Source organism: Microtus oregoni, unplaced genomic scaffold, assembly GCF_018167655.1.
Source record: "Microtus oregoni isolate MIOR12 unplaced genomic scaffold, Mior012 000054F_ref0000373, whole genome shotgun sequence".
In the NCBI taxonomy this organism is placed as follows: Eukaryota; Metazoa; Chordata; class Mammalia; order Rodentia; family Cricetidae; genus Microtus; species Microtus oregoni.
The window spans coordinates 2853859-2881013 of NW_024543830.1; the positions used below are offsets into that span (position 1 = coordinate 2853859).

The following is a 27155-nucleotide window of genomic DNA, read 5'->3' on the forward strand; positions in this document are numbered from 1 at the left end:
GCGGTGCAGGAAGCGGCTGGTGTGGGTTGGGTCCTAGCCAGGGTGCATGACCGGTCTTGGTTCGCCCTTTTGGCTAGAACTGGAACTCAGAAGTCTGTGTTTCTGGAAAGATGTTCTGCCACCACCCGGGTTCCAGAGGAAGCCCTCTCCAGGAGTATTCTTCCATCTCCAGCCTTGAGGTTCAGGGTTCCAGGGCAGCTTCGCAGGCCTTGAAGGTCCCCGTCAGTCACTGCCCTTGTCTGACTCACCTCAGGGCTGGAGTTCAACCCCCTTGTCTGGGAACATGGTTGCTGACTAGACATCTCCCAAAGCAAATTTGAGTACGTCCTTTGCTGGAAACTCCAGTGGCCTTGTATCATTCCGGGAGCCAAAGGGGGCCACGAAAGAGTAAAGCCTTGGTGTTCATGCCCCAGGCACTCATCCTGCAGGTCTGGAGTGGAAGCTTTGCCACCCGCTGCCTCAGCTCAGCCTCACCCCACTCAGGTCTTGACCTGCTCAGAGCAGACTGGCACCCTAAGCACCCTGTACAACACACCTGCAAACAGGTTCTTGGACAGTGAATGACCAGGCCGGGGCTGTGTGTTTTAAACTGTGTTTTTCCCAAGTCTGACATGATCACAAATGGGGGGCAAATTGATAATGAGCCAAAGTGGAAACTTTTGTTGTTGTTTTGTTCTTGAAGACAGGGTCTCTCTGTGTAACAGCCCTGGTTGTCCTGGAACTTGCTCTGTAGACCAGGCCTGCCTCTGCTTCCTGAGTGCTAGGATTAAAGGCATGCGCCACCACTGCCCAGCACAAAGCAGGAATTCTTAAAGGACTGAAAGTGATTTAAAATGCCAGGCTGGGGCAGGGAGATGGTACGTGCTTGCCATTGAGCTGGGATCTCTAGCTGAGGTGCTATTGTGGTCTGTGAGCCAGTGGGCAGCAGAATCCGAGGATCCACATAGCTAGCCGATTGGTTTCCTGGGAAGCTTGTGTGCATACATACATACATACACACACACATATGCACACATGCACATTCACAAACACACACACCCAGAGACCATGCAGCCTAGGCTGGGGACGTAGGGACACAGTTCAATGTAATAACGTGATTAGTTGTCAGGACGCTGGTTCCATCCTGAGCACAGCAGGATTAAAATGTCAGCCTGGGCTGTGGCCCATCAAGAACATAGATTACATCTTTTTCACCCTGAATCCCAACAGCCAGTTACAGGGGTGGTGTTTTTTCAAAGACTTGGTCACGATGGCAAGAGACCCAGCTGTTTAGCTATGGTCCCCCACCTGAGGAACACCTCCTGTGCAGTCGGTGGGGACGGCACTGGGCCAGTCTTAAGGAGCTTAGGAGGGCGTGTTCATGCGTTAAGGACAGTGAGGATGCCAAATCCAAGAGGCATTTATTGTAATGAGTGTTCAAGGAGGGTGGAGTAGGGTGGGGTTCCCCATCTAATCCTCCGAGGCTCAGGGTGACTCATTTTTCTTCCTTGGACCCAGGGGTGGGGTTGACATTTGTTCCTCCAGTTGGGCCCTGCTCCCCCTGCCTGGTGGCATCCCTAGTGTCTCCGGACACTAAGGCCACATTTCTCAGATAGTTAACATTGAAGCAGTTGGCTTGCTCATCCCCAGGAGACAGGTTACAGCAGAGGGCAGGATCTTTCCAGGAGTTCCTTCGGGGACCACAGAGATTCTCAACGAAGGCTAGTTTCTGGAAAAGGAGTGTAAAATTGGGTATGGTGAAGTCACAGGTTGGCTCGGGGGCCCTCAGTCCTCCTTGGACCAATTCTGCTGCTTGACCACTGGATTTCCTCCGGAGGCCGAGAAGCTGTGCAAGCCTTCCTAGCACAGCAGGATTCCTTGTGACTGACAGATGTGCACATCTGGAAATGCCAGAAGCTTGAGGCCCAGGGCAGGGATAATAGGTCAAGTCGGGAGGGAAGGCAGGCGTCTGGAACACCGCGGAGGGTATAGCCCTCTCACCCTCTGGTTTCTGGGAGCAGGTTTCAGAGACTGCAGTGAAAGGCCATTTCTACCTCAGCCCTCTCCCCTCCTCCTCTGTTTCCCAGAGTCACCCACCTCGTCTTCACCGCAGCAGGCCTGTTCTGGAAACGGCAGGTCACAGCAGCGGACAGTCATGTTCTGGATCAGCCCAGGAATCTGTTTACTGATTGGTATGAGAAGGGCAGACTCAGGGTCTTGTGCCGTCCAGAGCACCCAAAGGCTGTGTGGGTGGTGGCTTATGCCCACCCTCCTACTACTCAGGGTGCTGAGGCAGGAAAATTGGCTCTGTTCAAGACCAGCCTTGACCGCAGAGTGAAACTCTTTCAAAATAAATAAACAGCCTTCCCCCAAATGGTACTGGGAGATCATGATTTCGTTTTCCCCAAGGATACCCCAGGAGGGAGGAGGTTTGGACAGACAAGAGGGTTGGGAACATCTAGGCAAGACTCACTGCTTGGTGAGAACTCTTCCGTTTCCACAGAGATGGCCCATGAGGTTAGGGGTGACTCGGCTGAGGTCAAGGGTCAAGAGATCCCGGTCATAGTTGGGGTAGGGAGCCCGTTGGGCAAAGCATTCGTCCCGGGCAGGGCTAGGAGGGTAGTGGCAACAGGAGTGGGGGTGGGTCTTTATAGCCAGTTCCCGATCACAGTATTCATCCAGGGTGTCCTCCCACTGTGGAGCAGAAGATTACGTCAGAGGCCCGACTACCTGGCCCCTCTCCCCTGGCCACACCTTATCACTATCATCTAGGAGACGAGGCCCCATGGGCCGAGGGGGAGAGTGAGGAACTGGAGGACCAGAGGGCAGTTATGGCTGTGTGGGCTGGGGAAGGTGCGAGGGAGGAACACAGATGAAGCTCCTAGTTAGCCACTGGAGACGAGCTGCAGCAGCAGGTACAGAGGGTCAGCTGAGGCCAGAGTTGGACAGACGGACTGACGGCAGACAGGTGCGTGTGTGGGGTCACGGGTGGGTCACGGGTGGATACGCCCAGGACGGCAGCATGAAGACTCAGCGTGAACAGACTCAGATGACAGACACAGCGATGGACGGACAATCACAAGCAGATGAACGTGGATGTGCTCACGGGGAAGAGCGTGGATGGGCGGCTGTAGAGTCAGCAGTGGAGCTGGGGGGCAGGTGGGCAGGCAGACAAGCTTCCGAGGTGGCTGGGGTGCCCACTTACGGCCTTCCATGTGCAGGTGTGGTTGTGGCCCTGGCGGCAGCAGCGCTGGAACTCCATCTCCAGCCGGGTCAGAGCCTGCAGCTGCCTCTGGATGGGGTCAGTAGCTAGGAGGTTGCGTGGCACAGAGCGGAAGCGTCTCAGGAGACAGATGTTTTTGACATTGTCCGGAGTGGGCAACCCCGGGGGGAAAGGCAGCTGGGGCCCTGAGGACATGCCAGTCTGGTGGATGGGGCAGGGCTGGAGCTGGTAGTGTGGCCGCGGAGCTTCCTCTTGGAAGCAAGAGAATCGCTCCTCCCCCCGCTGTCTGCAGCACCGGTGAGGTCGGGTCTTGACAGAGAACTCGGCCTCACAGAACCTGGTCATTGTGTCCTCCCACTACAGCGAGAGGGGTGGGTCAGCCTGGAAACCCACTGTCTGCATTCCTGCCTTCCTCCCGCGCTCCAGGAAAGGACCCCAGGCAGGTAAACAAGAAAGCAGCATGGCCGTCCAGTGCTCTTGGGGCACGCTGAGGAGGTCTTTGCATAGAGCCAGTGAAAGGAGCCTGAGGTCCTCTGTACCCAGGGTGAGGTTCTAGCCCTTCCATACCCCGCCACACACTGTCTGGAGGTTAAGAGACACCCCGGCCCCCGCAGTCAAACCCTTACCACAAGCTTCGCGCAGTCTAGGCGGTTTGTGGGGTTGCGGCAGCGGCAACAGCGGGAATACCCAGTCTCCAGCAAATTGAGGGACTCTCCTTGGCGACTAAGGTGGGAGTAGCCAGTCTGCGGCAGGTTCCAGGGGCCGTACACCACATGCTGGCGCTCAGGAAGGCAGATCTGGTTGAGATTGTCTGGAGAAGGCCGTCCAGGAGGGAAGCCATCCAGCCGGTGGCCCCAGCCTCCTCTCCGGCCCTGTTGGCAGTGCTGCACCGGGTTCGAAGGCTGGGGTTCTGGGGCGCGCTGGCCCACGAAGGGTTTCTCTGAAATTGGAAAAACAGTGGGGAGGGTTATGCTAAGGTGGACTGAGCTGGAAGAATTGGAAGACCGTGGGTTGAACAGGAGGGTTGGGAGCGTGTGTGGAAGCAGGAAGCTAGTCCCGGCTTCTTACCTTGACCCGCACTGAAAGAAAAAGGTTAACTGCACGGACCTGCAACCCGGGCCTGCATAAGGTCCTTCCTTGAGGCTCAGGTTCTGAGCCTGCGGGCTAATGCGCAGGGGCAGAGACAATTGCTGTCACTCACCCTCTGTCTGCCTGGACTGGAGCATCTCCTCCTGATGCTGGGCATATGGCTCTACTTGGGTAGAAGGAGATGTGTAAGCAAAAGGTTTGTGAGATGGGCACCTCTAGAAAATGGGCCCTTCCTAGTTCCCATGCACGAAAGAACTCGAGAGGCCAATGAGACACAAGCCCTACTTTGTATCACTTACCCTATAGCTATGGAATAGACACCATTTCCTTCCTTCCTTCTTGCCTCCTTTTTTTAAAGAAACGGCTTCATGTACCCCAGGGTGACCTTTAACTCTGATGGTTAGGCCTCCTCCCAAGTGCTGGGACAACAGGGAACTGCCACAACCAGGTGCTGTGGTGCTGGGGACCAAACCCAGGGCGACAAGGCTCAAAGAAGTGAGCAGTGCACGGGGTCCCACAGGCCTCAGTGGCAGAGCTGCCCACCCCGTCGGCCTCCAAAGCCCATGCTCTGGAGTAAGAGGAGTCACTTACTTTCCTTCTGCTCAATAGGAACTTGGAGAGGGGGCTGCTCTTCCTGTAGGGGGATGGCTTCTTGAGGGACAGGACGACCGACTGCAAGACGGGTGAAGGCACCAGGGTGTGGAGATCAGACAAGCGTCATCAGGACCACAGTGGGGTGGGGCCGGGGACCAGGGAAGCACTCACCTATATTCTCTCCTGACCTTGGGAGAGTGGGCCACTCTTCCTGGACAGGGATGGCTTCTGGAGAAGGGGGCTGCACTACAGAATGGGCAGTGTGAGCAGTCAGTCCACCCCTCTGAGCCAGACAGCAGGGTGGGGGTCCCTCCTTCCCACCTGGAGAGCAGGAAGCACGAGGGGCTTGTGGTAGCCTTACCTTCCCTCTGTTCCTCAAAGAGAGGGTCGGGCTGAGAAGTTTCAAAGTGGTCCACTTGGAGTCTCCGGGTTTGTGATGGGGAAGGAGGGGCTGCATAGCCAACTGGAGGCAAGAAGGGAGACAGTGAGAACCGCAGCTCCTAAACTAGAGGCAAGGGAGACGGTGAGACTAGAGGCAACTGGAGGCAAGGGAGACAGAACCGCAGCTCCTAGACTAGAGGCAAGGGAGACGGTGAGAACCGCAGCTCCTAGACTAGAGGCAAGGGAGACGGTGAGAACCGCAGCTCCTAGACTAGAGGCAAGGGAGACGGTGAGAACCGCAGCTCCTAGACTAGAGGCAAGGGAGACAGTGAGAACCACAGCTCCTAGACTAGAGGCAAGGGAGACAGTGAGAACCGCAGCTCCTAGACTCGTCATGTGCTTGTTCCCCCAAGTGCATCAGCCATGCACCCTGAACGCTTCTGTCCTCCGACCTCAGTGACCGGGGAAGCTATGGAAGATAGACTTGGTTCTTGGGCAGGGGTTCTCACCTTCATGAAGGTGCAGGAACAGGTTCTCTGGCTTCATCTCTTTTTGCTCTGAAGGCTTGAAGGCTGGAGGAAGGAAGAACAAGTCAGAGGCAGTGTTGGGAGGTCCTTTCCTGGTCCTGAGCAAAGGATGGAGAGGCCATGGGGGCCAAGAGTGTAGAAAGACCACTGTGTGACGTCTTCCCCTCAATCTCCCACACCAACCTGTGAGTGGGTTGGGGCCTGAGAAAACCTGAGTTTGTATCTAAAGGGAGTGTGTGTGACATGTGGCTGGGACTCGTGGCTGTCCCCATAGCCACTGCTCTGCTGGTCTCTAGCTTCAGAGGACCTACCTCCCCACCAACCTCCTCCTATAGGCCTTTGGGTAGGAAGGCCAGCTAAGCGTTTAACTGCCGTCTTCAGTCAATCTCAGATCCTAACTTTGTGTGTGTGTGTGTGTGTGTGTGTGTGTATGCACATATATGGTATATAAAAGATACTTTTCTATGTGCACTGTGTCCCAGTGAGTGTGTGGAGGTCAGAGGACAACTGTGGGAGCCAGTCCTCTCCTTCCATGTGGGTTACTGGGCTCGAATTCAGGTCACCGGCCTTGTTGGCAAGTGCCTTTACACACTGAGCCATCTCACTGGCCCTCCTTTAGGCTGTAGCTGGACATAGGACACTAGACTAGGGACCAGGACAATGGGTAGGGTTCTGCCAGGCACAGGCTGCATATACTGGAATCTCAGGGTCTCCCCCCATCCACAGTGAGCATTCCCTTTTGTTCAGACTCCAGCAGTGTGTGGGTGTGCTTAGGAGAGGGTGAATGGGCACCCCTCACTGGCCTTCTAGCCAATGACTCAGAAGGCTCCCAGGGTCAGCAGACTGGTTTTGAGCAGCCTGGGGACCTCTTTTTCTTCCTCACCTCCTGAGAGCCCTCTTCAGACATCTCCAGGCCCCGCAGCCTGTACATTCACCTGTCCCGTGTTGTCAATCTGACTCCAATTTGTGTTTCTTAGCAACTATCCCTAGGTATCCCTCTCCCGCCCCAGCCCCATGGTGAGCATGCTCACAAAAAGGAAGCTCTGAACCCAACTGCTGATGAGATGTTTAGAGCCTGGCTACTAAGCAACTGCTGACCCCACCCGGACTCACCTCCCTCAGAGGCAGCAGAAGCAAGGGCCAAGCAGGCCAAGATCAAGGCTGCTCTGGATAAGGTCCCCATCCTGGGGCAAGAACTGGTCACTGGCCACCCAGAAGCTGGTTGTCCCAGGTAGATCTGGACTTGGAGGTCTGGGCCACTTGCTGCCACTGCTGCTGTGTACTCCAGGGCTGCTGTCTTTTTATATGCTATCTCCCGCCCTCCTGTTTCCTGCCGTGACTCAGGCCCAGCTGCTCCTCCTCTCACAGCCACTCCTCTCAAAGTCATCCTGGAGCCTCCTTACAAGACTGGGAATAATGGAGGTGATGGGAGGGAGCCCTCACAGGACCCCAAAGCTGACGCAGACAATCACAGAGCAACTTGATATCCGAATCTGTAATCTGCACCTTGGTTTTCCATCTGTAAACTGTCTTTGTTGGGAAGGGGTCTGACAGCCTTGGAATGGGACTGGGAATGCTGCCTGAGACACTTCCCGGGCTGCTCAGAGGCCTCAGTATCTCTTTTCCTCAGCTCTGGAGCAGCAGGAAGACAACACAGACCCTTCCCGTCAGATCAGATGAAGACACAGTCTCGGCTTCAAGTTTATTTTTATTCTCCCCCCCCACGTAAGCAGCACATCATTCCTTGCTGTGCAGGGCCCTCCAAACCAGGCAGTTCTCAAGAGTCAGGGACGTTCTGGGCTGCCAGCTGGGCTGGGATCTCCCATGATAAGGGGCTCTCAGGAGTCTATGCCTCACCAGGGAACAAAACTCAGAACATTTCTTCCGCATTGGGGACCCGGGCGTCCTGTAACTCCAGCAGCCTCTGCACAGACTCGGCCAAGCCTCGCTCCCCGAGCTGTCGGTTGTCTCGAGTGCGAATGTTCACTGTTCTCTTACTCTGCTCTCTCTGGCCGACCACTGCAGGAAGAGGAAACAACTGCAAACCCAGGAAAGCTCTCCCTATGAGCTATTTCCTTTTACTCTGCAGAAGCTTCAGAGTCCTGAATCTTGAGGCAGGGGGATGGTGGGAGCAGAGTCTAGACGCGGCTTAAAGGAGTGCATTCAGTTGTGCCTGCTACGCTGCTGCCTGTCCATTCTGAGGAGATAAGGAAATGGTCCAGGCTCCACTCGACTTATCACTACTGGTCAGGAGACCAGGGCTGGAGAGTCAAAGAAACAGACGAAGAGCTCACACAAAGAAAAAAACGTATGTGTGTGCCTGGGGGAGGGGTACAATACAGGAAGGGAGGGGGCTGGACTGGGGCATAGCTGGCTCTTTGTGCAGGCAAGGCGACTGGCATGTGTGAGCCCATCAGGCAGTTTCTGCTTCTTGCCTCCAGAGTCCTAACAGCCAGAGCAACTTCCTTCCTAGGGCCCTTCTTGTGCCCTAGAGCTGCCTCCACCCACTCAACAACAAACAAGGCCAATCCATTAAAGCTTTCGGTGGTTTTGGTGTTGGGATCAAACTCATGCTCTGGCACAGAGTTACAAGCCCAGCAATTTGTTACTGAAAATCTTGATATATATATATATATATATATATATATATATATATATATATATATATATACACATACATACATACATATATGTACATATACATACGTACATACGTGTACATATAGCTTAAACTTTTGATCCTCCCGCATGCACCTCCCCAATCATGGACTGCAGGTGAGCTTCATCTTAGCCCTCTGCTGTCCCTTTCTCCCTGCTGTTGGCTTGGCTGGGTTAATGAGAAGAAAGCTGTTCTGAGTTGGAAGAGGTTGTGGGAAGGAGCAGGGGAGGCAGATTAGTCAGGCTCCTACCCGGCCTAGGTAATGAGCCCAATTAATCCAATGTACACAAGCCAAACAATAGACTTAATACCGAGAATGCAGAGCCTGGGGCTCTGAGCGCCAAAGCTAACCAAACTTACCAAACTGAAAATTGTAGTGGGCAAGCTGGGCCCGGCGGACTCTCCTGCTGAGAGTCAGTCCAGAGTCGGCATCAAGGTCACCGACAAGCCCTGCAGCCTGTAGGGACTGTTGCACCTGGGACGTGGGGATGGAGGTTTGGTGATAAGTAAACTTTTTTCTTTTTCTTTTTTTTTTGAGACAGGGTTTCTCGTTCTAACCCTGGCTATCCTGGAACTCACTTTGTAGATTAGACTGGCCTTGAACTCACCTGCCTCTGCCTCCTGAAGGTTGGGATTAAAGGCATGTGCCACCATCACCGGCTAGTGATGAGTCAATTTCAATGGAAGCTTGAGCTACAACACTTGGTCGCCTGTCTCATCCCATCCCCCACCTCAGTGCTCTCAGCCTTGCTGACTCCCTGCCTCTTCTGAGACACTGAGGCCTCCTTCCCATCCCGGACCTGAAACTTCTCTGTGTGCTTCTCCTTGCGCGAACCCCGATTAGTTCTGGGCTCTGTGTGCTGTCGCTGTCAGGCACCCACCTTCCCACCAGCTGTTTAACTCTAGTACTTTCCCTGTTATTAGTCTTCCTAAAAGACGATGTCATGCAGCCTGGGTTATGAACCGTGCTGTTTGATGCTCCGGTGTCCCTCCTAGGTGGCAGGATGGCAGGCATGTGCCCGGCTCATCTGGTGCTGGGACCTGAACCCACTGCGTTGTGCATCCTAGGTAAATATGCTACCAGCTGGACTACACCCCTAGGCCCCACCTACTAGGTGTCACTAGTAAGCCCGGGCTGGACTCAAATTTGTGACCCTCCTGCCTCAGCTTCCTAAGTCCGAGTTCTGCACGTGCTGCTGCACCTGCCCGTCAGTTCTCTTTGGAAAGGAAAACTAAGCCCACGTATGTGCTCTGCTGGCAATGTTAAGCATCTATTAGTCAGCTTTCACACATCCCCACAAGGCAGGGGCTGATCTCGTTTCTGAGATAGAGAATGTTCAGCACACAGGACAGCTGCCACTCAGGCCCTTCCCCCCCCATCCTGCAGGGCCTCTCTCCCCCAAGGACGCATGTCACACGCCCTACTGTTCCTGTCTTTGCTCTTCCCCTTGCCACCAACTCACCTGCCTAGCATATTCCTCTTGCTCTGTTCCCACAGGGATGACCACCACCTGGAGCGGGGACAGCCACAGGGGCCTGTTGGGAAGAAAGAGGAAATCATTCAGGTACAGCTGCAGGGAGATCTGAGAAGGAAACAGGCAGGATAAGGTCAGAAACTAAGGCTCGAACCGTGAGGCTGGACAGGAGGACGGAAATCTGGTGCTCATGACTCACCATTTCCCCCTGTAGCTTTCTGCCAGCACGCCCAACATCCTTTCCACAGAACCAAGTACTGCTCGGTGAATCAGGACTGGATGCTCCAGGGCCCCTGCCTGCCTTGGAAGGAAAATGGAAGTGAGTGGAACGGGGCAGCGCCACAAACTGAGCCCTAAATCGCCTTCCAGTTATCAAGACACATCTCTGGTGGGGTGGGGTGTGCGGGGCTGGACTGGCTCAGGCTGAGGCAGGGTTCTATACCCCTTGTACTGTAGGTTGAATCTCAGGGGCAGCTGGAAGTCAAGCTGGATCGTTCCACACTGATGGGGCCGCCCCAGGGCATCGTGGAGGTGCACATCAATCTAAAGAGAGATGGGAGCAAGAGAAATCAGGTCCAATAGCTGCCATCACCTTCAACAGCCAACACTTCTACCACCCACGTCACGGGCTACTCCTCTGTTCCTCTTAATCCCCTGAACTCTTCATTGCAGAGGACTATACCCCACCTTCTACACCAGGTTCTGTCACCTCCCTCAAGGCTGCACTTGAGTCCACCGCTCGGTCTGGCTACTCTTTCCTACCCACAGGCTCACCCCTTTACCACAGGCTCACCCCTTTCCCGCTCCACTCAGCTGCAGATCTCTAGTTCATTCCCGCTGTTTTGCTGTCAGATGTGGCAAATCTTACCTATTTCGTCTTCAATTCACCTACTTCCTTAGCCCTGCACAACTGCTCAGTGCCCTCTAACATGTCACATACCGAAGCAGAGGTTGATGCTGCTATGGAAATCAGTGAGTCCCCTGCAATCCCTTGGCTGCCCTGGTCATTATTTTGTCTTGTTCTACTTAATGATTTTCAGATTCTTTCCTCTCTTGGTAACTTTCCTTTTCTTCTTTCTTTTTTGTTTTTTATCAGACAGGGTTTCTCTGCATAGTCTTGGATGTCCTGGAACTCCCTTTAAAGACCAGGCTGGACTCAAACTCACAGAAACCCTCCTGCCTCTGCCTCCCAGGTGCTGAGATTAAGGCCTGTGCCACCACCACCAGACTTTTGTGTGTGTAACGTATGTGTGTGTGCCTGTGCATACACATGTGCACAGGGCTAGAGAGGCTTACCCTGTGTCTTCTACTGTCTCAGGAAAATGGTTAATGTCAGCTGCCAACTTGACAAGACCTAGACTCACCTAGGAAATAGGTCTCTGAGCATGTTTGTAGGGGATGCTCTCACTCAGGTTAACTCGTGTGGGGCCATTCCCTGAGGAAGTCCTGGATTATAAAGTTAAGCATTGGGTCCATCCATTGTTCTCTAACTATGAGGGCAGAGAGACCAGCTGCTGCACTGGGACTATACCCAAACTGGGGGCCAGAATAGACCCTTTCTCCCTTAGGTTGTTTTGTCAAGAGCATCTGGTCACAGACAGCAGCAGGAAATGAACCTAAGACAGGCAGGATCTCTCCCTGAACCTGGAGATTTCCTCCCACCTAGGCTGGTAGCTAGCAAGTCCCAGTGAGGGGCACTGGGGTGAGGGGCACTTGTGAGATCACAGCTAGCTTAAGTGTGTGCTGGGTTCCAAACTCAGGTTCTCATGACTGGACAGCCCTCTTAACTCAGAACCATCTCTCCAGCCCCCTATTCATTCATTCATTCATTCATTTGGTTTTACGAGACAGGGTTTCTCTGTATAGCTTTGGAGACTGTCCTGGAACTTGCTCTGAGGACAAGGCTGGTCTTGAACTCACAGAGATCCGCCTGCCTCTGCCTCTCAAGATTAAAGTGCTTGGATTAAGGCAAGCAGCCACCACCACATCAGGCCACCAACTTTGACTAAGAGCCATTCTTTTTTCCCTAGGATTTTGAGAAGAGGTTTTGTTATATGATTCAGGCTGGATTTGAACTCTATATCCTCTTATCTTAGTCTCCTGAGTGCTGGGGTTATAGGTGTGTACCAACATTATTATTTTTTTAATAAAATTTTTTACATTTATTTACTTTGTGTGTATGTGTATGGGATAAGGATGTAGAAGGCAGAGGACAACTTTTGGGAATTGGTTCTTGCCTTCCACTACACAGGTTCCAAAGACAAGGTGTCACTGTGTAGCCCTCGCTAGCCTGAAACTCACTGTGTAGACCAGGCTGGCCTTGAACTCATGCTTGGCTGGCGGCCTCTGCTTCTGGGATTCAAGGTGTGGGCCACTATGCCTGGCTATAGATAAATCTTTTTTTTTAAGAGAGGGTTTTTTTTTTTTTTTTTTTTTTTTTTTTTTTTTGCTATTCTGGAACTCAATCTGTAGACCAGGCTAGTCTTGAACTCATAGAGGTCCACCTGCTTCTGCCTCCTGAGAGCTGGGATTAAAGGTGTGCACCACCATTGCCCAACTTAAGATAAACCTTCAAAAAAAACTTTTTTAGAACATTTTGTTTTTATTTATGTGAATGCATGTTTTGCCTGCATCTATATATGTACAGCATATGCATGGCACCGACCCCTGGACTGGAGTTAGGACGTATGGCTGTGAGTCAGCAAATAGGAGAACATAGAGAACGCGGTCCTCTGCAAAAGCAACGAGGGCTCTGAACTGCTGAGCAATCTCTCCAGTCCCCAGAAATAAACAAATCTTTAGAAAGAACAATACAGGCTGGAGAGATGGCTCAGAGGTTAAGATCACTGTCTGCTCTTCCAAAGATCATGAGTTCAATTCCCAGCAACCACATGGTGGCTCACAACCATCTGTAATGGGGTCTGGTGCCCTCTTCTAGCCTGCAGGCATACACACAGACAGAATATTGTATACATAATAAATAAATAAATAAATAAATAAATGAACAATACAAACAAAAAAAACTGTAAAAACAAATAAAACCAAACAAACCCAGCAGCCAAGCTGGGGTAGTAGAGAACACAAGTAATCCTAGCACTGGGAGGCAGAGGCAGGATGGATCTCTGAGTTCAGGGCAGCCTGGTCTACAGAGTGAGTTCCAGGACAACCAGAGCTACACAGAGAAAACCTGTCTTGAAAAACTAAAAATAAATAAAGTTCCAGACCAATCTGTGTTCACAGTGTGAGAAACCCAAGGAAACAAGCAGGCCTCACATCCAACAAGGCGACCTCAGGGCCTTGCCTCTTTTTCTTGCACTGTTGGGGATCAAATCTAGAGCCTGTGCAACTTGTCAAGTTATTCTACCACTGAGCCTTATTTCTATCGTCCTGGTTTTGTGGTGAGGTCTTTGTTTGCTACCCTGGCTGGCCTCAAATCCCAGGGCTCATGTGATCCTTTCTGAACCTCCCAAGTACCTACAATTATAGCCCAGTGCCCATAGTAGGCTCCTAACAGCCTTTTTGCCCTATACTTTCTTCTCTTCTAACTTGCTCTGTGAGTTCTTACCCCATCCTCCTACCTCTAGGTGCCTATGCCATTCCCTCCTGAGACCCAGTTCCCGCAGGAAGCTTCCCTAGACTGAGTCCTGCTGCACCCTCTGCGCTTCCACGGCGCTACACAGCACGGCTCCACTGGGCTGACAGGGCCGGTTCACCCAGCTCGCCCTTCAGGGAGCACTAAGCTCCACAGGGCAGACATGCACTGTTTGTTTTATGGCCTACACAACTTTTAAAGCAGTTCTTTGTAGATACAACTTAATTAAAGAAGACAGACTAAATACAACTCCTAAGTGTGGTTCCAGCTTGCCTTAGGCCCATAGAAAGCACCATCTCCAGGGTTAAGGTCCCAGGGTTCTCCAAATTCCTCCAAGGCTTGTTGTAGGACCTTAGAGAGAGCAAGATGAGGAGTACGAAGGAGACATTAGCAAGATAACCTGCTGGCCCATGAAAATTAACACCCAGAGCTCATGCCTTTCTCTGAAGACCTGGGCTACTCCATCCCCCTCCCCACGGCAGACTGGTTTATCTGCTTGGTTTCCCTTTCTCCTACTCACCTGCTCAGCCTGGTCCCATAGGTGAGGTTCCCCTAGGAAGCCAGACGGCCGGGTAGATAAAGCCAGGTGGAAGGAAAATCCAAGAACAGCATAAACAGATCGGAGAAAATCAAGGCAGCCTCGGATCTCTGCTTCCAGCTAGAAACAGAAAGTCAGGATGTCAGCTAGATGCCAGCTGGAAATCTGAGGTGATAGGTAGTTCTAGGGAAGACAGGGCAGGGGTGTGGCAGTGGTGATGGACCGGGACCAGAGGGATAGCTATACTACAGTATAAAAAAGGCACCCAAAGCCTATGGATGCGGCTCGGTTGGTATACTGCCTGGCTAGCAAGCATGATTTCTAGCACTGTATAAATCAGGCATGGTGGCACATGCCAGTAATCCCAGCACTCAAATGAAGATCATTCTCGGCTACATAAAAAGGCAGAGGAAGTTAACACATTTGAAGAACAAGGAGTCACCTGATTTGGTGCACAGAAGATGTGAGCATCATCCTGTTGGAAGCGCCATAGCCGTGTCAATCCTCCCAGACCACCAGAGGCCTCAGCACGATGCAAGACTCCAAAATCAGCCAGTCGCACAGGTAGTTCCCGCCAGGATCTGGGCCGGTGGGCGAACATGAGGCTGAAGTTGGGATGGGAAAAAGTTAGGGCCAAAGGGAAAAGGAGCCATGGCTAACTGTTCCTTTTCCTACTCATTTTTTTTTTTTTTTTTTGGTTTTTCGAGACAGGGTTTCTCTGTGGCTTTGGAACCTGTCCTGGAACTAGCTCTGTAGACCAGGCTGGTCTCGAACTCACAGAGATCCGCCTGCCTCTGCCTCCCGAGTGCTGGGATTAAAGGCGTGCGCCACCACCACCCGGCCCTCATTTTTTTTTTTTTTTGAGACAAGGTCTTAGTATGCAGCCCTGGCTGGCCTAGAACTTGCTGTGTGGCGTAGGCTGGCCTTTGCCTCTCCAGTCCTGAGACTGCTGCTGCTGTCTACAGTGCTTGCCCTTCCCTCTGCACACTCTCCCACTGGGTCCTGCCAATCCTATCCTGAGTGTCTGGTCAACAGCCGCATTTCGGCAGGGCACGGTGGTGCATGCCTTAACACCACCAGGCAGAGACAAGCGGGTCTCTAAGTGTGAGGCCAGACTGGTCTATGTAGTGAGTCTGGGGCCAGCCAGGGCTGCACAGTTGGACCCTGTCTAGAAGAAGATGAAAAAAAGTTAAACTCTCAGTCATGTAAGAACAGGCATCATTTACTGTGTCCATATTCTGTGATGGGTACAGAGTCTCAATATTGCTAACGAAAAAAGGCACAAGAAATGGAATAGTTTCCCAAAATTCACTCAGGTAAATACTGAATCTACCTGTAGTAGATTCAAGACCCAAATGAGATGCCCCGATATTCTTTCCAAGGTACTTTATATTACTTTACATTTTTGTGACCTGTTATCCCAGTCCCTGGAGGAACCAGGCTTCTTGGCTCCCAACTCACCAGTGTGCAGGGCAATTCATGGGCTTGAGAGCAAGCGTGTCTTTGGGACACCTGGCAGGGTGGCCACTCTGAGAGCTGTCGGGACCATTAGTGCCTGGGGGCTTCAGGGAAAACATGTCCGCCCTATAATGCTCCCAATGCCCTGACTGTTCCCAGAGTTTTGTAGAAAACAGCGTGGGAGTTTTCACCTCTGAGAAACCACGACGGGCATACTCGGCCTGAAAAAGTGAACACAGGCACCAAAAGTCAGTGTTACTGAGAGGAGAGGAAACACAAGCTTTGTGATTCTCTCAGGGACTCAGACCACGTTGGCCACAGCCACAAGCGATTAAACACCATGCAGACCCTTTAAGCTGCTTCCCTGCAGACCACACAACAGTTAATACCTTGTTCAAAGTCAGCAGAATATTACAGGTTTACGCTCTTTTCCTTTGAGACAGGATCTTGCTATGCGACCCAGGCTGTCCTCAAACTCATGATCCTCTGCTTAGTCTCTGTCCGGGACTACAGGCACATGCCACCATGCCTGAGCCAAACTCAAAGACCTTGGCTTCCTCTAGGCCCCACATGGCTTTCGTCTGCACATGTGCTCTGCTTACCCTGATGAAAGCCACCAGGGCATTATAGACTCTTGTCCCGCGGGGCAGGAAAAAGCAGCTCCCAGGGCTCAGTTCGTGGAAGAAGAAGAGCTCCTGTTCCTAGGGAAAGGATATTACCTGTCACTCAAAGAGGGTAGGGCTTTGGAACTAAAGGAGCAAATGACAGAGCTGCTCCCTGCATTGACTGAATCTTTGGGCAAATTCACAATCACATTCTTTGGTCAGGTGTGGTTGTTTGAGCCTGTAATCCCAGTACTTGGGATGTAAGAGGCAGAGGCAGGGGGGTTAAGAGTTTGGGTCATTCTTGGCTACAGCAGGAGGCCAGCAAGGCTACATGAGACTGTCTAGAGAAATAAAAACTGAAACAAAAATCAAGACAAAACCAACAAAAAGCTCCCATCACATCCCTTCACCTTGCACCCTGTCACCATCCTCCCCTCTTCTGTGCTCTGTACCTTCCCGATGCGCCTGTGGTCTCTCAACTCCGCTTCCTCCCTCCAGGCTTCCCAGCTCCTCAGTAACTCTGCCTTGGGGAAAGAAATTCCTGACACTCTCTGCAGTGTCTCCGGAGCTCCTGAGGACCTCCACACGGCTGAGGAGTTCTGTGAGAGGCAGAGGATATCAAAAAGAAGATGAAAAGGACCAGAGACACCGACCTTCTGTCAAATCTCTGATGCTCTTGCTCTTGGTGACCACCTGAAGACCAGTTCACCTCCGAGTGCTTTCCTTCCACAAGTACCCGCAAGATGGCTTCTCCATCCTTTGGTGACCTGGGTCGTATCTTCTATGCATCCTGGTCAGCTGCAATCTCACAAAGCACTTCTCTACATTCTCACTGCCCCACCAGCGCCTTACAGTAGGCTCCACCTCCTAATAAATCACTGCTTAGGAGAAAAACTAAATGTCCTTTTGTCCACCTTTCCTTATCAGTACTCCAGACAGCTGCTAGAGAAGTCAGACTTCCACACCCATCTATGCCTAGCCGTATGAAATTCAAATGCCCCTGCTTGCGCTTCAACAGTGTTAATAAGAACCTTCGCTGTTGTTTTTAACACAGGGCCTCAGGTAGTCAAAGGTGAGCCCAGATGTGATGTAACACTCAAGGATAACCTTGAATTCCTAATCTTACTGCCTCCATTTCCCAAGTGCTGGGATCACAGGCATGTATTAACATGTCTAGTTTGAAAGAACCAACAATTTATAGCCTTTTTCTTTTCTTTTTTTAAAATATTTTTTATGGGTTTATTTAACTTTATTTTATATGCATTGGTGTGAAGGTGTCAGATCCCCTGCAACTGGATCTTCAGACAGTTGTGAGCTGCCATGTGGGTGCTGGGAATTGAACCCGGATCCTCTGGAAGAGCAGTCAGTACTCTTAACCACTAAGCCATCTCTCCAGCCCCTATACCCTTTTTCTTGAACACTGTCCTGAGCTAGCTGACTTTGTTTCTATAATGTGGCTGTACCAGTGGTACAGGAATAGTCAGTCTCATTTCACAGATAGGAGCAGCAGGTAAGGAGATTTGGCTAACGCCACACACCTCACTAGTAGCAGAATAAGATCACGTACATGACTAAGTTTTCAGGAGGTTTTTTCTACACATCTGCCTGTCTCTTGCTACCTTCCATCCCATGCAGTACCACGATGTGTAGGAAGAGTACTTCATGGAATGCCCTTGCCTTGGGTGATCTCCCCGGTATCTGTCAAACAGAAGCACCTGTTCTCCCAGACATGGTCCTTCTCGACACATGCCTTCCTCATATGACCCCGTCACGATCTTGCTTCATTTCCCTTAATCCAGACCCAGACTAGGGAGTCTAAATTGAATTCTGGACCCTGCCATGAAACCTTGAGATTCCAGAATGGGGGAACCTGTCTTCTTCCTAGATTCCCTCATAGTCATCAAGCGGAGAAGGGGCAGAGGGCTTTCTTTCGGCTCTGCAGCTCTCTCCCGAGAGAGCAGGGCATCTAATCACACCGTCAGCTCACCGCCAGAAGCTTCAGAGCTCCAATCTGTCCAGCGTGCCGTAGATGGGGGCCCCGGCAAAGATCCACTGACATGCCACACCTGAGACAGAGAGGCCTCTTAGTGCTCTCCACGTGTTCCTGTTCAGTTCAGTTCAGCTTCAACTGACAGAACGGGTGTTGATACAGAAGCTGTTTTGCCAACAGAGAGTAAAAGCAAATTCCTCTTCCCACTTCTTTTTCTAGAGCAATACAGATTATCAGCCACCACCCTTCCTTTAGTCCAGTTCTTTGCTCTTGACAAGGCTCACCCATACACTGTTGCTGTTGGGCCTGTCACTTTCTCCTCGATCAGATGAAGCTTGAAGTGGTTATCCTAGAGGAAGGCAGAAAGGCGTGTGGAGCTACAAGGGCATCCTGGAGCCACCCTTTCCTTCAAGTCTCACCAAACTCCTCTCCTACTGCCAACTCACCTTGAAGAGCTGCCGAAGCTGATCCTGAGAAGCCTCTAGCCTCCGGAACGGCGGTGCTGCAGCTATGATCTCCTGGCAAATCCGTTCTAAAAGGGGCAACTCTGGGCTCCGGACTGTCCTGGAAAAGGGAATTGTTGACCTGCTTCTTCAGAGACAACCCGAGTCATGACACATTAGCTAAGAAGTAAAGTTCTGCCCTTTGACGAAGAAATCTATAATTAACTGGCAAAGACAAACTCAGAAAAAACAAATCGGAAATTATGTATAGTTTTTATTTGTTGGATTGTTTTTCAAGATAGGGTTTTTCTTTGTGGCCCTGGCTATCTTGGAACTCACTCTATAGACCATATAGGTTAGCTATGAACTCACAGAGATCCGCCTGCCTCTGCCTCCTGAGTGCTGGGATCAAAGGGCTGCACCAGAACAACAGCATAGATTATTTTGTGTGTGCATGGTGCTGAAGACTAAACACAGGTCTGTGATCATGCTAGGCAAGCACTCTATAGGCAAGACAGGAGGATCATGAGTTCAAGACCAGCCTGGGCTAAAAATGAGAAAGGGAGAGAGAAGGAGCAGAAAGACAGTGTGTGCTGAAGGAAGGAAAGCCGGAGGAATGAGACCACAATAGTAATAAACTCCCACGGACTGGAAGAGGGGGTTCCAGCAGAGTTAGAAGACAAACTTGCTAGAGCTTCTCCTCGAAACTGCACTTGCTCTGAGACCCCGGAAACCACCCCAGAATCAATCCCCTTCCTTGGACGGCTCACCTCTCTTTTCCCAGGAAGAAATCATGGTAAAAGCCAGATTCTGTACTTGGACCTCGGCAGAGAACAGCACCCAGTTGTTGCTCAGCTGCTGCGCCCAGAACGTGGGCACTAGAGTGCCAGAATACCTGGAGGGACAGGACCAAAATGAGCTCGGCAACTGCTGGCTAGGTCCCGGTTCTGCTGCCTTCCTCGGAGCTGGCTGAGAAGCTGTAGCACTTGTTTTAAGATTGCCTGCTGCAAAATGGAGAGTCTAGGTTTATGAGAGTGACTTCTGCACAGTAAACAGTTGTCTAAAGGGGGCTGGAGAGACGCTCTAATGCTCAAGGATGCTGTTCCTGCAGGTGAAGCAGATTTGGGTCCCAGCACCCAGATCGTGGCTCACAGTCACCTGTAACTCTGACTTCAGGGGATCTGACACCCTCTTCTAGACTCCATGGGCACCAGGCACATAGGTAGACATGTACAAACACACAGGCACCGACAGGTATAAAATAAAATCTTTCTTTAAAGCAGAGAGCCAATGTTGTCTCTTCTGCTGCTGGGTGGAAGTGCAGATCCAACTCACACATCTTCAGTGTTCCCGGGCCAGGGGCACAGAAGCAGGAGGCCAGTGCCTCCTGCTTTAGAGCTTCCTGATATAGTACTTAGAAAGAGTGTGGTTCCTGACTGGCTGTGCTGGCACACACAGACAGAAAGCTACGGTTGGCGTCTGCTGTCACTGTTGCTTGTGTGTGTGTGTCGCTACAATTCAGGGCATCATCCATTCGCCATCCGCAGCTTCTGCTTTGCCTTCTGGTGCCACTTTTTTCTAGTCCAGAAATCTAGTGTGATGGAACTATTCTTGGATTTGTTCACTGTCCACATTTGGATGACAAAAGAAATACATTTTTCTGGATCCTAAGTAAGCACGCTCTGTGATACCTGAGCTGACACGGAATGAACAAAGCACCTAGGTTTTATGCTCAGTCATGGAACCCCATGAGAAGTGAGCACACATCACGGGTGACTTGCACTGTGTGTACTCAAGAATTGCAGAGGTTGAAAAGGCACGTTACCCTTCTGCTTCTCAGCTCATTCTCTCCCTTTCACTAGCACACAAGCTGTTTGATCAACAGAACAATGCTAAGTAAATGCCTTCATCAAGGCTTCCAGCTTTGATCAGATGGTGAATATAGTCTGTGGCATGTCTCCTCAGTTGCAAACTGAGAAACTGAGGCAAAAAAAAAATTTGAATTTCGCTAGGTGGTGGTGGTGCAGGCCTTTAATCCCAGCAATGGGGAGGCAGAAGCAGGCAGATCTCTGTGAGTTCAAGGTTAGTCTGCTCTACAGAGTGAGTTCCAGGACAGTCAAGGTTACACAGAGAAACTCTATCCTGAAAAATCAAAATACATAAATAAAAATTAGAATTTCCAGTTTAAAGATCGTTTAGCTAATTAGGTTCTGTTCTTGTTATGTGGAAGAAACTTACCGCTTTGCCTTCTGGGGAATCAAAGGTCAGGAATCTGAGGTGACAGTCTGTCTCCAAGGGCCGCTCCAGGTCATAGAGCTCTCCATCTACTTCAGCAGCCACAGCGGTGTCAGCCAGGGTTGAGCTGCAGCAGGCGAGGGCAGGAGCGATGGAGAAGAGTGAGGTCACAGCCCACAAGGACAAGAGGCAGGTATCTCAGGAGCTTTATGTTTTTTAAGTGGAAATGAGCTTCCAGAACAATAAAACTTACTATTCCTTTGCTCAATGGATAACAGAAGGACAGAGACTCTGAAACTACAAAGATAAATTATCAAGGACCCCTCGCTCCCTTTTAAAGATAGGTCTTGTTATACGGTCCAGGCTGGCCTTGAATTCTGAATCTTTTGCCTCCACTGTCTGAATGTGAAGATTATAGGCCTCTACCACCAAATTTGGCAAGAAAGGCTATTCGGGTATAGTGGCTCACACCTGTAATCCAGCACTTGGGAGGCTTAAGCAGGAAGATTTTCATAAACTCAAGGCCAGCCAAGACTACAGTAAACACTGCCCTGAGTCACCATGAGGTGTGGCTGGGTCTCACTACTCTTCCATAGACAGTAAGCTGCTTTCTCTGATTTCCACAACAACTTAGCAGCCTGGCCTTGCCCCTTCTCTCCTCGTTCTCTTCAGGCAGCTGCTAAGATTTACAGCTTGACTGCCCTGCAGGTAGGTTCGTTCTCTCTCTCTCTCTCTCTCTCTTCTAGTTTTTCGCAACAGGGTTTCTCTGTGTAGCTTTGGAGCCTGTCCTGGAACTAGCTCTTATAGACCAGGCTGGCCTCGAATTCACAGAGATCCACCTGCCTCTGCCTCCCTAGTGCTGGAATTAAAGTCGTGTGCCACCACTGTCTGGCTTTATTCATATTTTGAGACAGGATTTCTCTGCATACTCTTGGCTGTACTGGAACTTGCTCTGTAGACCAGACTGACCTCAAACTCACAGAGATCCACCTGCCTCTGTCTCCCAAGTGCTGGGATTAAAGAACAGTGCCACCACTGCCAGGTGGGAGGCTTTTTTCTTTAAGTCAAATAAAACTGTCCTTGAACTTGGAAAAAAAAAAGCATGGGTAGAAGATCTAACTCAGTCTGTAGAAAGCTTGCTTGCATGCAAATAGACCTGGGTTTGATTCCCAGTCTTCTATTAACTAGAAATGGTGGTGCACACCTCTAAGGTCAGAACTCAGGAAGTGGAGGCAGAAGAGTCAAGACAGCTCAAACATGGAGCCCGAGCATGTCTGTAAGGGGTAAGGGTGCTTGTTGTCAAGTCTGATGAAGGAAAGAACTTCCTCCACTGTGCACTGGGTCATGCATGTGTGTGGGCGTGCACAGGCACACGTGTGTGAGCGCGAGGACAGGGAAACATACTAAACACGAAAAATAAATTCTGTACGAAAAAATTTTGGAGACAGACTCTCCCTACACAGCCCAGGTTGCCTGGAACTCACGGTATCCAGCAGGCTGGCCTTGCATTAGAGACCCACCTGCCCCGTGGATGCTGGGATTAAAGGTGCACACCACCATACCCAACAATAGTTTTTCTTTTAAAAGATGCTTCTTTGGGGGTGGGGGGTGTAGGTGTGTATTCTTCCCTGGGAGCCATTAACCATGTTTTTAGAAACAGAGTCTCTCATTGGCAAAGGAGCTCCCCCAGCAGGGTGGGCGGCTGGCCAGACAGTACAGGAATCTGTTGGGATTACAAGAACATGTCATCACATCCACCCTTTTTATTTTTAAACTTAAAATACTATTTCATTTATTTATGGGGGGGGGCATATGCTACAGGCCCTTAGGCTTGTGTGACAATCACTTAGATGACTTCACCTCCTCTTCCTGACCAAACACTACCCTTTTGATAGGAAACAAAGAAAAAAAAAAAAACTGTTTTCTTTCCCTGACCAGGTGCAGAGAAAATAATGGACAGAAAAAATAATTCTTGTAAGTAGAGGATGGCTTGATACCTGATCTGCTGGGCTAGTTGGTAAGGGGTTGTGTTCCACGCAACAGCATCTACCTTCTGGCCTTCAGGAAGTGATATCTTAATAGCCTGGGCTTTCTTCTGTGTCACACTCGCTAACCTTTTCACCTGAGCGGCCCATAGCTCCTCAAAGAGGGCAAATCGTTCTGCCAGCCAATGGGGAGGAGTCAGCACAGAGGCCTGAGGAGAAAGGCACAAATTAGGAGGTTATTTCTGGCCGTATTTCCACTACTCCGCAAAGGGGGCGGTGGGGGTTTAAGTTCACAGTAGGCGTCAGGTTGGGAATTCAAGGGGACCGCACATTTCAGAGTGGGGCAGCAGGGTATGGGAAGGCTGGACAGCCTGTGCTTTGGACTCTGCTGGGCCGGACGGTTAGGAGCTTTGCGTACCTCATGCACTGTGTGCAGCTCGCAGCCGCGGAACCCCGGCAGCGGGAGCCCGAGCCGGCGCCACCTCAGACAGAGAGCCATGCTGCCTCAAGTCGGTGCCTCCATGCTCAGATCACCGCTTCTTTCTCACCAGAGTCCTCATTGGCGTCTGAGCTAACAATATCCCCTCCTATTGGATAAAGTAGCCGCCACTCGGTCAGGTACCACCCCCACAGGATATCCGCCGAGGCACGTCCCACACCGCAGCAGTCGTTCCGGGAAAGGTTCCGGTTGACCGGAAGGTGGAAGCTGTGGCACATACCTGATGCCCAAAGTGACAGGAAGGTGCCCAACTTTTAGGACAAGGGCAGACCTCCTGAGAGCAAGAGTGAGAGAAAAACAGGAATGGAAATTAGTCATTTTCCTTTAATCATAAATTTTTAAACATCCTTAAAGCAGGAAGGAAACAAGAGTACAGACACTAGAATTAAACATCTAGTGTAAATCCTGGAACTGGTACTAAGTAGTTTTTGGTGAACTGTTTCTGTAATCTCGATTTTCTCATCTATAAAGCTAGAAGAAAAATATCCAGTCCAGCTGGGTGGTGGTGGCACACTCCTTTGAGAACAGCTTGGTCTACAAAGCGAGTTCCAGGACAACAACCCTGTCAGGGTCAGGGGAGTATCTGTTCCAGTTGTTGAGGTACACCTGATGTAAATAGTTAAACTCTCAATGTTTGATATACCATAAGAGGCACCAGCAGCAAAATGCTGCTATTACCATTGGATATAACAACTCTAATACTGGAACAATCGGGGGAAGCCATTCCTTGGGCCCTTCCTAGTCATTCTTGGTGGAGGGACTTTAAGACACAGCTAGATGTGAATTTTAATTTGTCATTGCTGTGTGTGTATGAAGTATGTTTGTGGGCACAGGCAGCACAGCTGTGGAGGCCAGATGCCACCCTCCTGCAGATGCCACCCTCCTGGAGGCAGCTCTGTACTTTCACATCATGTGGGTTCTAGGCATAGAACTTAGGTTGCCAGGTTTGGGCAGCAGGTGCCTTTATCTGACGAGCCATCTTACTGGTCCCAGAAATGGAATTTGAAAAATCACAGAAGATAGTTTAAGGTCAAAAAGTGCTGATGACCTGGGCGGTGTTGGTGCAGGCCTTTAATCTCAGCACTAGGGAGACAAAGGCAGGTGGATCTCAATGAGTTCGAGGCCAGCTTGGTCTACAAAGTGAGTTCCAGGACAGCCAGGACAGTTCCACAGAGAAACCCTGTCTCAAAAAAAACCAAATAAATAAAATTATAAAAAAAATAAGGTGCTGATGAATTTCAGGTTTGCACGCTTCCAGCATTCTGTGTCCTTCCTCTAGCTGACCCCCTCCCTGATCACCTTAGAGGCATTTCTCTGTTCCTCACCTAAACTTTGTGCCTTTCATTACTACTCCAGCCTTCATCTTCCTTTATCTTTTATTCTTCACCATTCAATCTAGGATACAGGGCTAGCTATATTTAGTTAGCTTTATACAGTAAAAACAGAAACATGGTCAGATGTGTGGAGAAGCATAAAGGGAAGGGAACTTGTTAGCGCCTGTTCGGGTTCAATTAGTCCCCTCACCTGGGGGTAAGGATGCTTAGTCCATTCCCAGACTGCAGTGGTGATAGGATCAAGGGGTCTTGTGGAAGAGTTGTCAGAAAAAGCTGCTTAACTTAGGCTTCCAGAGAGGCCCAAAGTTCTGTCTGGGGATGGCAGCTGACTTGCATCATAGCCCACTCTGGGGCTCCATCTTCTGATATCTTAGACATCCTGAAATACAAAGAAAGAGACAAGGCTGTAGAGATTTTGAGTGTGCATTCTTGTGGTGAGAGCACAGCATTTTAAGTAGCATTTAGAAAGGATGGCAATGGCAGAACAAGGTTTTCTTGTGACAATGTAACAGAGACAGGCAACAAAATGGTAGACACTCAATAATCACTGAGTTAAGTATGTACTGGAAACTCTACCTTTTGACATTAATAAAAATTATTCCACTGTGTCCTTTTGCTAGGATCACAGAGAGATGCCACCCTGCATGACAGCTCCTTACACTCATCCTTCAACATTTATTATGTGCAATGCACTGGGCTGGTGTTGATTGATCAGCTACCACATAATCACATATGTAACTTGTGCTGCAGTAGAGGAAGGAATGTTGTATGCCCATTGAAGCAAACCAGACAGCTAAGACCAATGCATTAATCAATGGTTCTCCTAGTACATGCCTTGGCTTCGGGGAACCCTAAACCTTTAGTCTATCTGAAAAAATATCTCTGAAACTTTTTTTTTTGCCCACCCCACTCGTGCCTGAGTCCTTGGGTGCATCACTATTTCATCATTTCATCTCATTCCAAGTACTCAGTCTAGTGTTCTTATGCTCCCTTTAAACCATGGGAAATGATCCCACGGCCAAATCCTAGTCTGTCCAAACCCACAGCCTGGCTTGCTCATACATCCACGATGACACCCTAAGTAAACCCAGATTACTCATAATGAATCGTGCTTGCTAACATGGATTTGCTTCCTTTTCTTTCAAACATCATGACTCAGATGTTTGTGGCCAAAAAGGTCTTTTAGAGTGAAGAGTTTCAAGAAAGTCAAAAAAGGTGATGCCTCCCGACTTGCCTCTATGGTTGTAGAAAATGAATAAACGAGAGTCACAAAAGTGTAAGGAAAGTCTGCAATGAAGGATGTTTTAGATCCTTAATCAAAATTTAGGAATTTCTCTTCTACTCTTAGACCAGGCTTCAATTAAATTAATAAAAAGAAAACAAAAAACAAAGACCAGGGATCCTCACCTGGCTGAAGTTTTGGTAAAAGAAAGAGTTTGTCTTTCTAGCTTTAAGGCACTAGAAGCTATCTCCAATGAGCGGCTTTTTCATCCACCGGGATCAGTGTATAGCCCTCAAATCCATTTTAGCTCCGGGACACGGCCTGAGCCTCACAAACGAGAACACTACCACTCTTACAGCTCCAGCTCATTTAGCAAATGCTGGGAAGTCAAGTTTAGATAGAGGATTCGCTAAGTAATGTGGAAGGTCTAACATGGGACCAATTTTATACTTTACTAACCTCTATTGGCCTCGGCAAGGACTAACTGCTCATGTGGACGCAAAGGGCTCTACCATATGAAAGCAGGCGGGGGAGCAAAACTGGATGTTGTCAATATCCTTTCTTTCCATTTTCACAGATGGCCCAAGAAAAACAGAACCGTCAGGTCCTTTCTTTTCCACAGATCAAACGTCAAAGGACTTGACCATGTTACAAATACAAGAGAATACAATAAGAAACAAAAATTTGGAGAACACTTAGTTTGCCATGAACCCAAACAAGTCCAAGATAGACTGGGTTAGCAACATCCTTTTGAGTCAAACATGAACAGATGATGGTTTCGTTTCTCAGGTGCCACCACAGATCTCCCTATGCTTCCGCCCAAAGAGGCTCCTGCCTAGGTGAGAACAAAGGGACTAGGAAACAAACAAAAAAGGGGAGAGGCTGGGATACCGATTCGTGCTTTATATGTATGAGGTCCTGAGCTTGATTCCAAGCACGCATGCAGAGACACACACCAAAAAAATAAATGAAATTTAAAAAATAAAAATAAAAAAACCCTCACCCAATCCCCTTTGTTCCTAGACCAGGGCCTTTTAAATGTTAAGCATGTGCTCTACTGCAAATTAGTCCCCTCCTACCCACACAAAAACAAAACAAAAGCAACTTTTTAACTAAGGAAAGTGTTCCTCTGTTCACAGGTTGACTGGGACCTCTAGCTTTGTATCTCTTCTTCCTTTCCCTTGTCATGTTCTCCCCATCTGCACAGAAACAGGTGCTTGAGACAGCTTACAGGTGATCTTCTAGAAGACTTGTCTTTACCACCTCAGTGAGTTACTCCTCAGCAATTGTGAACAGCAACTGATCAGATTTGTCTATAGTTACTCAT

The 27155-nt window shown here is 50.0% G+C and overlaps 2 protein-coding genes across 4 annotated transcripts; both read right to left on the reverse strand.

The window, feature by feature from the left end:
• Positions 1 to 1305: 1305 nt before the first annotated feature.
• On the reverse strand, positions 1306 to 7351 carry LOC121437861 (extracellular matrix protein 1-like). 3 transcript variants are annotated; one of them, XM_041637963.1, is made up of 11 exons: positions 6907 to 7351; positions 5776 to 5838; positions 5247 to 5348; positions 5057 to 5131; positions 4883 to 4963; positions 4404 to 4454; positions 3829 to 4142; positions 3185 to 3559; positions 2453 to 2673; positions 2077 to 2164; positions 1309 to 1708 (listed from the first exon to the last, which is right to left on the reverse strand). In XM_041637963.1, the coding sequence occupies exons 1-11, from the start codon at positions 7178 to 7180 to the stop codon at positions 1475 to 1477; spliced, it is 1878 nt and encodes a 625-aa protein (XP_041493897.1). In that variant the 5' UTR covers positions 7181 to 7351; the 3' UTR covers positions 1309 to 1474. The 3 variants fall into 3 exon arrangements, with proteins under 3 accessions (XP_041493899.1, XP_041493897.1, XP_041493896.1); XM_041637962.1 differs by having other exon boundaries at positions 4404 to 4457; XM_041637965.1 differs by lacking the exon at positions 3185 to 3559 and having other exon boundaries at positions 1306 to 1708; positions 4404 to 4457.
• A 132-nt stretch (positions 7352 to 7483) lies between these two features.
• LOC121437860 (threonine--tRNA ligase, mitochondrial) lies at positions 7484 to 23348 on the reverse strand. The gene is made up of 18 exons (XM_041637961.1): positions 23192 to 23348; positions 22786 to 22982; positions 20792 to 20915; positions 19324 to 19448; positions 18557 to 18674; positions 18395 to 18459; positions 18108 to 18186; positions 16573 to 16719; positions 16118 to 16216; positions 15519 to 15736; positions 14500 to 14662; positions 14040 to 14177; positions 13793 to 13870; positions 10370 to 10470; positions 10127 to 10228; positions 9916 to 9988; positions 8813 to 8927; positions 7484 to 7812 (listed from the first exon to the last, which is right to left on the reverse strand). Exons 1-18 carry the CDS (start codon positions 23270 to 23272, stop codon positions 7664 to 7666), a joined length of 2172 nt encoding a protein of 723 aa, XP_041493895.1. The 5' UTR covers positions 23273 to 23348; the 3' UTR covers positions 7484 to 7663.
• Positions 23349 to 27155: the final 3807 nt, after the last annotated feature.